At 45.7% G+C, this 13,155-nt stretch overlaps 1 protein-coding gene across 1 annotated transcript; it reads right to left on the bottom strand.

Annotated features, from left to right (window-relative positions):
• Positions 1–11,614: 11,614 nt before the first annotated feature.
• On the bottom strand, positions 11,615–12,418 carry fndc10 (fibronectin type III domain containing 10). The gene has a single exon (XM_041206975.1). It carries the CDS (start codon positions 12,416–12,418, stop codon positions 11,615–11,617), a length of 804 nt encoding a protein of 267 aa, XP_041062909.1.
• Positions 12,419–13,155: the final 737 nt, after the last annotated feature.

Below are 13,155 nucleotides of genomic sequence, written 5' to 3'. Positions count from 1 at the left end.
GAGTATAGAGGCTCAATAACAAAAGCCTGGAAGAGGGCTGAGAAAGGGAGTGTGAGGTAAAGGAGGAGGGCGTCAGAAAAGGAAGAGGCAGTACAGCTGATATCCATGATTTTGGACTTGGAACATTCATGAGCTCCTCACAGGTGGTGCCTGAGGTAAAAATGGGAGCATGTGTGGGAAGCAGTTGTTGGAGAGGACAGTTTATGATGAACAGAGGCTTGGAGCTTTCCTGTGCCCTAGGATAAGAAACATAAGAAATAGGAGCAGCAGTCCACCTTAGAGTCCCTTGAGTCTGCTCCATCATTTAATTAGATCATAGCTGATTCTCAACTTCAATTCCACTTTTCCACCCAATCCCCATAGCCCTTATTCCCTTTATCCCTTAGATTCAAAAGCACTGTCAATCTCAGTTTTTGATTACTCCATTTACAATCACAGTTTTGATACCCAGTGACTGAACATTCACAACCCTCTGGGGTAAAGCCTTGCAAAGATTCACAGCCCAATGAATGAAAAATGTTCTTCTCACCTCAATTTGAAATACCTTATCCTGGACTCTGAATGCTAGTTCTAGACTCTCCAGCCAGGCGAAACAGCCTCTCAGCATCTTCCTTGTCTCTTCCTTCCCTCTCAGAATCCTGTCTGTTGCAATGAGATCACCTCTCATTCTTTTGGACTCCCGAGAGTATAGGCCCATTCTACTGAAAATCTCCTCATAGGACAACACTCAGATTTCCAGGAATCAATGCAGTGAACCTTCATTGCAGACCCTCTAAGGCAAGTATTTCCTTCCTTACATCGAGACCAAAACTGTACACAGTACTCCAGGTGTGGTCTTAGCAAAGCCCTGTAGCAAGACACCCTATTCTTACACTCGAACCTTCTTGCAGTAAAGGTCAAAGTACCATTTGTCTTCCTATTTGCTTGCTGTACTTGCATGTTAAATGTCTCTGTTTCCTGTACAAGAACACCCAAATCCTTCTCAAGTCTCTCATTTAAAAAGTATTCTTACTACCAAGCGAATAAACTCCTATTTCCCAACATTATACTCCGTCTTGCACTTTCTTACCCATTCATTTAGCTTATCTATATCTCTTTGCAGACACTTTGTGTCCTTCTCACAGTTTACTTTCCCACTCAACTGTATCTGTTTTGTGGTCCCTTCTTCTAAGTCATTAATATGAATTATAAATAGCTGAGGCCTTAGCACTGATTCCTGCAGCATCCCATTAGTAACAGCCTGTCATCCCAACAATATCCCACTTATTCCTGATTTCTGTTTTTCTGTCCTTTAACCAATCCTCTATCCATGCCAACATATTACCCCCAACTTCATTAGCCATTATCTTGTGCAACAACATTTCATGTGGCACCTTAGTGAATGTCTTTTCAAACTTTAAGTGTATGCCCACTGCTTCCACTTTATCTACCCAGCTAGTGGTGTCCTCAAAAAAATTCTGATAGATTCCTCAAACACGATGGGCAGGATCTTCTGTTCTGGAGCCTAAGTCCAATGGTAGTCTGGAAAGTCGACATGATTCCCCCTGGGTGGCAGGAGGGCTGAAAATATGCAATCTTTCATTGTTCTGTTCATAAATTATGCACGCACAAAGAACATGGCAAAACCTGTGGTGGTGCAGGCAGCAAGTCACCAGCCCGCCATTATCTCATGGAGTTGAAGGATCTGGTGCCATGTTTAAAGGGCACCCAGACAGACATTCACTTAGTGCACGTCAGGAGCTCCACACTACTCCTCCAGAGTCCTTGCGGCTGCAGCCCATACTGGGGAAGCTTACAAATGTGAGCAACCATATCCTAGGATGTACAAAGGTACTTCCAGCATTGCCTTTTGCTCATTTCTAGATAAGAACACTGCCTGCGATACACCCATGGTCAGGCCAATGCTCACTGTTGCAATGGACCCTGTTCGCCAGCATCTTGACCTTCTTGAGGCCCCATGGCCTCTTGTTGCTGAGGCCCTTGCTCCTCCTGGCCCTATGCCAACCTGCGTTTGGCCCTCTTTCTCCTCATCTGGATGAGAGCCAGTACAGAGGCTGGGCTGTCTGCAGCCTGCATCATCAATGCCTCAGTGGATTTGTGAATGAACTGAAATGGTAAATTTAGTGAGCATGTTCTCTACAGGTTTCCCTCCATCTCAAAGCCAGCAGGCCAGTGCTAAGCCCTTCACCTGGCCTCCTTCTAGACATGGTATCCCCACCCCTTCCAGATGATGGACATCGTGGAGGTCCAGAGATGGGTGTTCCTCATGACTGTGTATGAAGACATTGCTCTTTGACCAGGTAATGAGAGTCATGTGCAAGAAGTCTTGCTGTGCCACTATTCCACTTGCTTCCTCTACCCTCGAGATTCTATAGTGAAACCATTGCCATGGCAGCACAGAAAAACTATCAGAGCTCTTGTCAGACACGACCATTCACCCAGGAGGATGGAGTTTTGGAGTTATGAGTTGGCTGCTGTTCACCAGCTGTGCCCCTTGGAGATATCCACCTCCCTCCCTCCCTTCATCCCTGCGTCTGACTGCAGCCGATGCAAATGGTACAAAATGAACAGCAGGTCCACACCTTGCTGGGATCTCGATGTTGTGAGACCCATGAGTCGGGAACAAACCTGCTGCTGTGTGGGCTTCATCATAGAGAGGAGACACAGCTGAGCATGATTGACATCCAGTTGCCTCATAGTTATTAGGATGTATCTTTAGTTGGCCATTTCTCCTGACTTTGAATTCCACCCACCCAAAAAGACTCCCACTTTGAGGGATCTCACTGACTGCCTAATTGCGTGGTCAAGGTCAGATTTAAAAAATGGTGTGCATCACATTTCAGACTGGCTACACCACCTTCTACCCTCCCCCTGTGACCCACCAACTTCCCCCCATCACCCTCGACCCACCCAATATCTTCATTGCTCTCCCCACGTCACCCTTGAACCTTCCCCACTGTTACCTTGAACCCAATTACAATACACCTTCACATGCCTTCCCTCCCCTCAGAGACCCATTACTTTCCCATTCTCACCCTAACCCAACCCCCTCCTGTTATCTGAGCCACCTGTCTAGTCCCTGTCTGTGAACGCCCATCTTGAGACCTTCACCTGCCAGACCCATACCCTGGACCTGCCACCCTGCTGCATTCCACTCCCCCCCTCTGACTGTGACTGTTCCTTCCTATCACCAGTACCGAGTTCAACCCCCAGGACTCCGCCGTCAACACCAGTGACCCCATCCGTTAAGTCACTCTCTCCTCCCTGGACACTATCTCCTCCACCTTTCCCAGACACTCTCTCTCCCCCACTTCCCTGGACACTCTCCCTGCACTCCCTTCCCGCTTAGCATTGCTCCCAAGTCCAGCCTCGGTGCAGTGTTTGCTAACAGCACTCAGTATAAATGAAATTCTGTGCAGTCCCCAAGAAGGTGAAGTCAGCATCTACTGACCTCAAAGTTGTGGAAGAAGTGAAGCTCGCCAGGTGCACGCCTCTTATATACAGGCGTAAAACTGAACATTCTAAATACTCACTGGCGGAGAACTTAATTTGGAGGAGGAGCTTAATTCCAGCAAGGTGGCCTTTTAATGAGCGTGCGTGAGATGGGGTTCCCAATATTGTCTGTTGGGAAGCTCGACCCACCTTTAACCCGCCTTGAACGTCGGGAGAACAAAATTCATACATTTTATCCTACCATCGGGAAACAGATTTTTTGCCTTCAGCCAAACTAAGTCCTCCCGCCCTCCATGATTCTGGGACTGGAAAATTCCACCTGATTTTATTTTTGGAAAGTGATCTTGAATAGCACCTGGGCTTTATTAAGGAAAAGGAATGACAGCCAATGCTTAAGGTGGTCATGTCATATTTGCCAACACCAGTGACTTGTGCACTGTCTGCTCAAACTATAAGATGCTGATTTAAAACCATAGAAGTTCCTGTGAAATATTGAAATGATGAGGTGCTACACTGTCTAGGGCAATGACTGCATATTGTTGGCTAATTTTGATCTTTTTGTGCTGCGTTAAGTAGTTTCATGCTATGACATGTCTGATTTTTTAAAAGTCATAACTTATTTCCAATTGAATCTTCTGTGTGATGGAAAATTGTTTTCTCTCTCAGCTTCTGTGTATGCCCAGATAATTTCTGCTGCTCACTTGCTTGCAGTGATAGTTTTGACAGAAGAATGCATTATTCATGTAAAGTGTAGTCTGTAAAGTAATTCAGTGTTAGAATTCTGTTTATTTTCTAAGATCATTCCAACAAATAAGTGTAACTATCCCCATCTGCAGAAGAAAAGCTGTTTTGCCCATTACTCCGTGTTATTTTATATTACATTATGCTTCACTGGAAAAACATTCCATTTCCCTCGAGTGGCACCATTCAGCAAAAAGGAAATGTGTTGACATCAACTTCCTTACAAAATAAGATTGCTTCGGGAGACGTCTGGGTCTGCTCCATTTTCAGATTGATCAATTCTATCTGATCTCAGTTCTTCATCTTGTCTTTGTCTCAATATAAGATGGACCAAAACTGATGTAACCTCTTACAGTAGCACACTTACAAATCATATGAACATATGAATACATAAACGTAATAATTAGGAGCAAGAGTAGGCCACTCAGCCCCTCAAACCTGCTCCGCTATTCAATAAGATCATGGCTGATCTGACCTCAACTCTACATTACCACCTACCCCTGATAACCCTTCACCCCCTCGCTTATCAAGAATCTATCTAGTTCTGCCTTAAAAATGTTCAAAGACTCTGCTTTCACTGCCTTTCGAGGAAGAGAGTTACAAAGACTCACCACCGTCTGAGAGAAAACAATTATCTTCAATCTGTCTTACATGGGCGACCCCTTATTTTTAAACAGTAACCCCTAGTTCTAGATTCTCCCTCAAGAGAAAACATCCGTTTCACATCAAACCTGTCAAGACCCCTCAGGGTCTAATATGTTTCAATCAAGTTACCTTTCACTCTTCTAAATGCTAGCAGAAATAAGCTGAGCTTGTCCAACCTTTCCTCATAAGACAACCCTCCCATTCCAGGTATTAGTCTAGTAAGCATTCTCTGAACTGCTTCCAATATATTTACATCCTTCCTTAAATAAGGAGACCAATACTGTACAAAGTAATGGGGAGCCATTAGATTCAATTCATCAAGAATGCAACAGTGAAATCAGATAAAGCAATATAATAGAGTGAGAAAGGAACACTCATTCGGTATGTGGGCTTTTTAATATTAGAATGAAGAGCCTTTTTATTATAAATATAATAAAGTAATAAATATAATATAAGCCATCAAGTTACCTGAGGCAGAATAACTGCCCCAACCTGCAGTATTCATAATTTTCAATTGGAATGAGGATAGTGATTTAAAGGACATAGATAAACTTCACAATCAGTGGACAATATTACAATTTTACAGGGACACAGGTGTAATTTAGGAGTTTACCATCTTTTTGTTTTTTGTCCAAGGATAATGTTACAAATTATTAACACTCTATGTCATATTAAACCACACCTTTTTCCTGTTTTCATCTGTCTATACCTTAACCCCTGCTTTCACACACACACAGACTCAAAAATCACAGGATGTTTATTTGACCTTCCTGAATTATTAGTTGGAGGTTACAACTTTAATATTATAAGATACACTGATGATACCATTCTTATTGCCAACTCTGAAGAGAAACTGCAAAAGATTTTGGATGGAGTAGCGAGTGAAAGTGAGAAGAAAGGGCTGAACAGACATTGTAAGAAAACAAAATATCTAGTGGTGTCCAAGAAGAAAGTCAAACCAGGATGTAAGATCACACTGAAGAATGAAAAGGTCAAACAGGTAGACAAATATTGTTAGCTAGGAAGTGTGTTAACATCAGATGGAAAGTAATCAAGAAATAAAATGAAGGATTGGAATAGCCAAAGATGCATTTCAAAAAATGAAAAAGAATATGATCAGCTCCAAATTAGCCATGAAAACAAAAGTAAGAATCCTGGAATTCCACATCACATCAATTTTAATATACAAAAGCAAGTGTTGGATGATCAGTGAAGCAAGGCTGAGAAGAATTGAAGCTGCAGAGTTATGGCTTTTGAGGTGAAGAATGAAGATATCTTGGACAAGTTGCACTGCAATGAAGAGGTGCTAGTAAAATCTGAGACCAAAAGAACCCTGCTCACCAAAATCAAGAAGAGACAGCTGGAATTTCTTGAGTACAAAATAAGAAATCAAGATTTAGAAAGTCTGATGCGGATGGGAAAGATTGATGGCAGAAGTGATTGAGGTAAACAAAAAATGATCTTTCTAATGTGCCTCAAAAACTGGATGAATGTATCACCAACAAAGATCATCCTTGCCTCTAGAGCAAGATTAACATGGAGGTCCATGGTCGCCAACACCCTCTTTAGGGCATGGTGCCTGAAGAGAGAGAAATCCTGCCTACAATCTAATGTTTGCCCTCTCTCTCTCTCCCCCTCTCTCTCTCTCACACGCACACACACACACACACATACACTCAAAATCACAAAACATTTATTTGGCCCATTCTATCATATCCATCCATGAAAGATCCTCCCCTCCCTCTCCCACCATAACATTCAGCCATTTCTAAAGGATTTAATATGTTTTTGTCTGCACTGCCCTACCCAGATGTTCATCCATATATGTATATATATATATATATATATATATATATATATCCACTGTATATTTGCAGGATTCCTGGGGTCAGTTGTATATTTGCAGGATTCCTGGGGTCAGTCCTAAAGTTGTTTTTTTTATATATTTAAACCTGGGTCTTTGTATGGCTGCCATGATTTAGCTTGAAGTGTTGTTTCAGATTTGTCTTTCTTAGCCCTTTTACCATTTTAAGTGTCTCTAATGAAGCCCCTTCTGTTAAGCTATTAATTAGGAAGAGAGGCTTTATTTATCAGAAGAGGTGGAAGACTGGGCTAAATCAGAGAGGGGATAGAGCAGATCTGATAGAGGCAGTCAAAATTGTGAAGGATGTGATAATGGCCAATAGGGAAAAAACTATTTTGAGCGGTGAGTCAGTAACTAGAGGACATAAATGACAAAAAGCATGAAGATCAGGAGATTTAGTTTTAGTTTTAGGGTGGTGAGGATGTAAATGCCCTAACAGAAACATGAGCTGAAGCAGAATCCATAATAACTATTTAAAAAGTGGACCAAGTTTTTAAAAATAAAAATTAAGAACATATGAAATAGGAGCAGGAGTAGTTTATTTGGCCCTTGATACCTGTCCCACCTTTCACTAAGATCATGGCTAATCTGCCCTCAATTCCACCTGCCTGCAATCCCTTGATGCCCTTAGTATCCAAAAATATATTCATTTCTGCCTTGAATATTCTCAATGACTGAGCATCCAAAAGCTCTCTGGAGAATTCCAAAGATTCACAGCATTTTGAGAGAAGAAATTTCTCCTCATCTCAGTCCTACCATAGTCCTAAAGAGTATGGAAATTAAGGCAAGGAAATGCGACTAAATGACAAGATCATTCAGAAAGCCCATTCAGGCACAAATGACTGCCTTCTCCACTATAACATTCTCTAATTCTATTTGGGTTGTATTTTAACAGATATTTCATAGCACCAAACCTAGAAGACTCATTTTGGCATTGCTGCTTGCTATGTTAGAGCCACATATCAGTTTTGGCATCCTGCTAAAGAGGTTAAGCTGCCTCTGGTAATCCATTCTTCCAATTTAGTGCAGGCCTCAGACTTTAGGGGTCCCTCTTCTCTGAATCAGCACCTGCAATCATGAATGTCTTACCTGTGACTGATAGGATTGCCAACCCTCTAGGAGTGCCCTGGAGTCTCCAGGAATTGAATACCAGTCTCCAGGCCACCGTTGAGTGCAACCCTGGGGAAGACGTTCACTGGGACATTGAAAAAGGTTGTTTTTTTTTTAAATATCATTTCCTTTAACCTCTTTACCAGATGTAAAAATATTGAAAATTGGTAGAAAGAAAGGGCTGTTTAGCTGACAATCAAGCATCGTCCAATTGGGTAATGAATAGTTTGCTTTCCAATTGGTGTTGGAAGGCACTGGGTCACAAAGATGAATGTGTTGACTGACTGATGGCTGGAGTGTCGGGGCAAGTCATGCGATGAAATTTCCAGGAATACATATAATCACTGTTGGCAACTCTAGTGACTGGATGACCAGAAATGGACACGGCACTCAAGGTGCAAGCTGACCAGGGCACAGTGCGATTTGATTATGTATCCCTGGAACTTGCATTCTCCTATTTGGCTCAGCATTCTATTTGCCTTCAGCTCCCCAGAAACTGGGCCGCTCAGTGCCAAATCCATTAACCCCTAAATCGCTTTCAAATTCGCCATGTTAATTTCACATCACCACTTTTTCCTCCTTATAATTATCCGTATTCATTTGCCACTGGTCGTCTCTTCACGATCATGAACTCAGTTTGTCAATCCCCAGCTGCCTCCTCGGGGGCAAGTCCGCCGGGCTGGTCATCGAGCTCCTGAATACAAGCCTTTCCTGTGAATTTGAAACACTCAGAACAACCATTAGTTACCAGGGAAACGCGCCACCGAAGGTAACGTCCACCGAAGACCCTACCTTCGCTTCTTTTAATGATGTCGCGGATAACTATCATTGAATTAATTAGCCACTTAAACCTTCAGTGTTTCTGGGATTGTTGGGTCTGTGATTATGGCAGGATCAGCGAAGCAGTCAGCATGAGTCCCGAATTGAGAGAATCTGGATTACATTCCGTGCTTTATAAAGTGTTAATTATTACCCCTCCCCAAAAAAGTATACAACAATAATTTATAAAAAAACGAATGTCAGTCTTTTAAAACAAATCCGTCGTTTTAAGGACGACTCTTTTGACCGTTTCCGCAGTGGTTAAACCGTCTGCTAATCAGGGATTAAGACATTTCAGAAAGAATGACTTTTTGGAAATCATTTCGCAGCTGGGAATTGATGCTGGAGTTAATTGTATTGTGACAACAGGAATCCTCATGGGTTTAAAAATTCCAACACGGTAGAAGATATGGAGATTGGTACTCTGCAACTGGGACTGAGGCAGTTTCCAGAGAAATCACATTTCCCTTCCACCCACTAACTGTGAGAGGGATAAAAAGGGTCACTGTCAAACAGGGGCTCAATGAATGCTTTAAACATGTTTAGTAATAGTTGAATGCAGAAATATATCTATGGGTATTAGAAAAGCGTTTTAGTCTGATCACTAGTGTCGCTCAGCTCTACTTATGGTTGGAAAGGTGAGGATCACATCACACACTTCCCCACACAACCTTCCCCCCCTCCCCCCCAACTAATGTCCCCAGCCCCCGGAACCTCCCCCACCTACCCTCTCCTCCTCTGCTCGGCAACACCGTCAGCCCAACACTCAACCCTGGGACTTATTGTTTGTTTTCGGCCTCCCCGTTTCTGATCAGCTTGTTCTGCCCGCACTGTAAGCAGGGCTGGGCTATAAAAATGCTGAGATAAAAGCAAAATACTGCGGATGCTGGAAATCCGAAACAAAAACAGAAAATGCTGGGAAAAACTCAACAGGGCTGGTAGCATCTGTGGAGAGAGAAAGAGTTAACGTTTCGAGTCCATATGACTCTCCTTCAGAAGGACTCGAAACCTTAACTCTGTTTCTCACTCCACAGATGCTACTAGACCTGTTGAGTTTTTCCCAGCATTTTCTGTCCGTGTATAAAAATGCTGGCCGAGCCAGCGACGCCCACGTCCCCTGAAAGAATAAAAGCGGAAACTCTCTCCTTCCCCTATCACCAGCTATCTGCGGTTATGGAAAATATGCATCAAGTTTACACAAATGGTGTGTAAACAATGAGAAGGGGCCACATGAAGAGTCTATGTAAATCTCCATGAAATTAAGTGAAATTCTGGGCTCTTTAACCATCCGGTCTTTAACCTGAATCAGGGGGTTGGTTGGGCTGCAAATCACAGCCTGTCTCAGGAAACCCATTTAAAATGCGAGTGAAAGAGGTTCGGGTGGTTCCTCGGGGTTGATTTAAAATTAACAAAAATGTTACATTTTTAACGATTTGTGTTAGGGACCTGCCGGGTGCAGAAAACATGCAGAGATTCATCGAAAGTTTACGGTACAGAAAGAGAGCGCTTGACCCATCGTGTCTGCACGGGCCGAAAAAACCTGCCACCCAGCCTAATCCCACTTCCCAGTATTGGGTCCGTAGCCCTGCAGGTTCCAGCATTTGAGGTGCATATCCAGACACCTTTTAAAGGAATTGAGAGTTTCTGCCTCTACTACCCTTTCAGGCAGTGAGTTCCAGACCCCTACAACCCTTTGGGTTAAAAACTGTTTCCTCATCTCCCCTCTAATCCTGTGGCCACACACACGAGGCAACTTCCCGAACAAAACTCTACTGTTTGTGTCTTTTTACCTGATCTCACAGTCCGCGGAGGGGACAGTTTTGAGAATGGACTTAAGCTCAATTGCAAACATTCTTCCGAACAGCATCAAGCGCCGCATCCAAACTATTAGATTGGAATTGTAAACGCACAATTCACACCTCCAGCTGGACTGTATCCTACCGGGTTTCTCTCGCTCTTATTCTCTCTCTGTCACTATGTTTCCCCCTTCTCTATCAAACTCTCTAGTGCTCGTCTTTATATCTATTGTGCCTGTGTCTGAACCCCCTGCTGTCTATTTCCCATCTCTCGATGCCTCTCTACAGTCTGCTCTCCCTCTTTCTCGGTCTCTCTTTCTCCCCTCCTCTCTGGTTCTCATTCGTCTCTCGTTGCCCTCAGGCAGTTGGCAGGATTGTGAGCTGCAACGTGCTCACTCCGCCTGTCCTCTACAGCCTCAGAGTCACCATCCACAAATCCGAAATGATAAGGGGAAGGGGAAGCGGGGGTGGGGGGTAGAGGAAGAGGTGGGGGGCTGCGGTCTGTCTGAATTTTTACAAACTAGAAGTAGCCAGACGGCGGCTGTGCCGCATCCCGGAATACAAAGCGCATGCAGTAACTGTTTTGGATTTTATTTCCCACAGCCGGTACATACATGGATATTTTCCGCTCTCGGATATCCGAAATCAAACTTCCAGAAGAAACAATTCAACTGAGAACAGATTTCGGTCCGAACAGGAAATAAACCGTCTCCAATTTTGTTGGTTGTGCTTCTTTGTGTTAGATCGAGTCCTCCTGTACTGGGTCCACTCTCTCCGGCCAGGAACCGTTTTCAAAGACCGAGAGGGGGAATTCACATTGAAGTAGATAGTCAGGCGGTGACACAGGGAGGAGACAATCCCGGCTAATCCCGGCTACTAAATGTTCAGCGATTCAGCCGAGCTCCAAGGCAAAGCTGGAGGCGCCTGTGACTGTTGTTCCCTTGTCCTTACCCCCCACTCCCCCCAGCTATAATCTCAGTAAAACTGTTACTGCAGTCAATCTCTCCTGGGAACAGATAGGGCCATTCGAATAAAAAAAGGGGACGGTTGTTGCTCTCTCTCTCTCTCTCTCTCTCCTCACCCCCATCTCCCGCATAAAGAGGGGGTTGAATCTCTTGGGGGTGCGGGAGGCAGACTGATGAAGTACACCCCTCTCTTCCTCCTACTGCTCCCCTTGTGTGTAGCTTTATGTGGTCACTCTGTGGTCCTCGTGTCCCCGCTTAGAGGAGGACCTGGGGAAGGCAGGGTGCATGATGTTCTCGGTAATGTAGGCCACCAGCAGGCAGATGATCACCAACATCACACAGATGGAGCCCCCCACGGCGGTCATGGCGATGACAATGTCCTGCATGCCGCTCGGCTCGGCTCGGAACTGCAGGCAGTCCTCGTCCCGGTGGCTGCGGTTGCCGTACAGGGTGTGCAGGCAGATGCGGTAGTCCACGCTGTCGTGGACGCTGCTGACCAGGTAGTCCCGGCAGGCCACCCCGAGCTGGACACTGTCGCACTGGAACTGGGTGTAGAGGCCGCTCCAGGTGCAGTTGAGCTGGAAGCCCTGGAGGTGCTGCAGAGTCCTGGGCCTCCACTGCAGGAACACGCTGCTGTTGGCCAGCACGTTGGCCACCAGCGAGTGGCCGGAGCGATAAGCAGTGCAGCTGCCCGGGCCGCAGCTGAAACCGCTGTCCGTGGTCCTGAAACAGATCCGCCCGCTTCCTCCTCCTCTCCCGTTCAGCAGCACCTTATAGGCACAGGTACTGCCTCCCAGGCCGCTCCCCGTCTCCTCCTCCTCCTCCTCCGGCTCCGGGCTGCTCGTGTCCTGGGAGTCTCTCCCCGCTCGAGCTGCCTCCTCCCCGCTGCCCGCTGCACCGTCTCCCCGGTCTCTGGCCAACCCAGGGCGGCTGGAATTCCAGGAGCCGCCGATCAGCGCGTCCCCTTCCTGCAGCCTGGACTCGCAGCCACAGCAGAGAAACAGCAGCAGCAGCAGCGGCCGCATCCTGACTTGAATGTGGGCTCCAGGCACCGTCCCCTTCCCTCTGTCTCACATCCTCATCTCCAGCCCCAGGCTCCGCCACCAGCAACCCCCCCTACCCCCCCTCCCCCCACCACCACCACCCCTACCCCAACCCCTCACCCCCCCACCTCGGAGCCGCCGCTTCTCCTGTGGCTGATGCTCTGGCCTCAGATACTGGAGCCAGCCTCTCCTGGTGATGTCACTGGCTTGACTTTCAGTCCATTTGGTGTCCTTGGGCTGAAAGAGCCAGGAATAGGCTGGGCTCGAACTCCCCAAATACAAGGAGCTCACACCCCCCTCGCTGACGGTCGGTTTCCAATATACACAGCCTGCTCCTATAACCCGGTTTGCTGTCTGTGGGCTCCTTTGCTTGATGTTTCCTGCGATTATTTCCCGAATTCCAGAAGCACCGAGTGGTCCCAGGAACGTTGCAATCTGAGGGCAGTGTCTACATAGTAATGCACTGGAATTTGAAAGCGGCTCTAATGCCCAGAAAACATCGACTCCTTTCCAAAGATTCAGCCAATTAGACAGGTTGTAGTGGATTCCGAGCCAGGTACCAGTTCACCCTATTAGAAACGTTGGATTATCAAGGACACACCTGTGGCTTTATTTTCTTTTGGAAAATACAACGTGGACTGGGTCAACACCAGCTCCCCTAGGCTCCCCACCCACCTCGGTCCTGGATGTGACATCCATTGGAACACCCACTCCCACTG

Source organism: Carcharodon carcharias, chromosome 15 (genome assembly GCF_017639515.1).
Source record: "Carcharodon carcharias isolate sCarCar2 chromosome 15, sCarCar2.pri, whole genome shotgun sequence".
Classification (NCBI taxonomy): domain Eukaryota; kingdom Metazoa; phylum Chordata; class Chondrichthyes; order Lamniformes; family Lamnidae; genus Carcharodon; species Carcharodon carcharias.
This window is presented reverse-complemented; position numbering and strand designations above follow the sequence as displayed.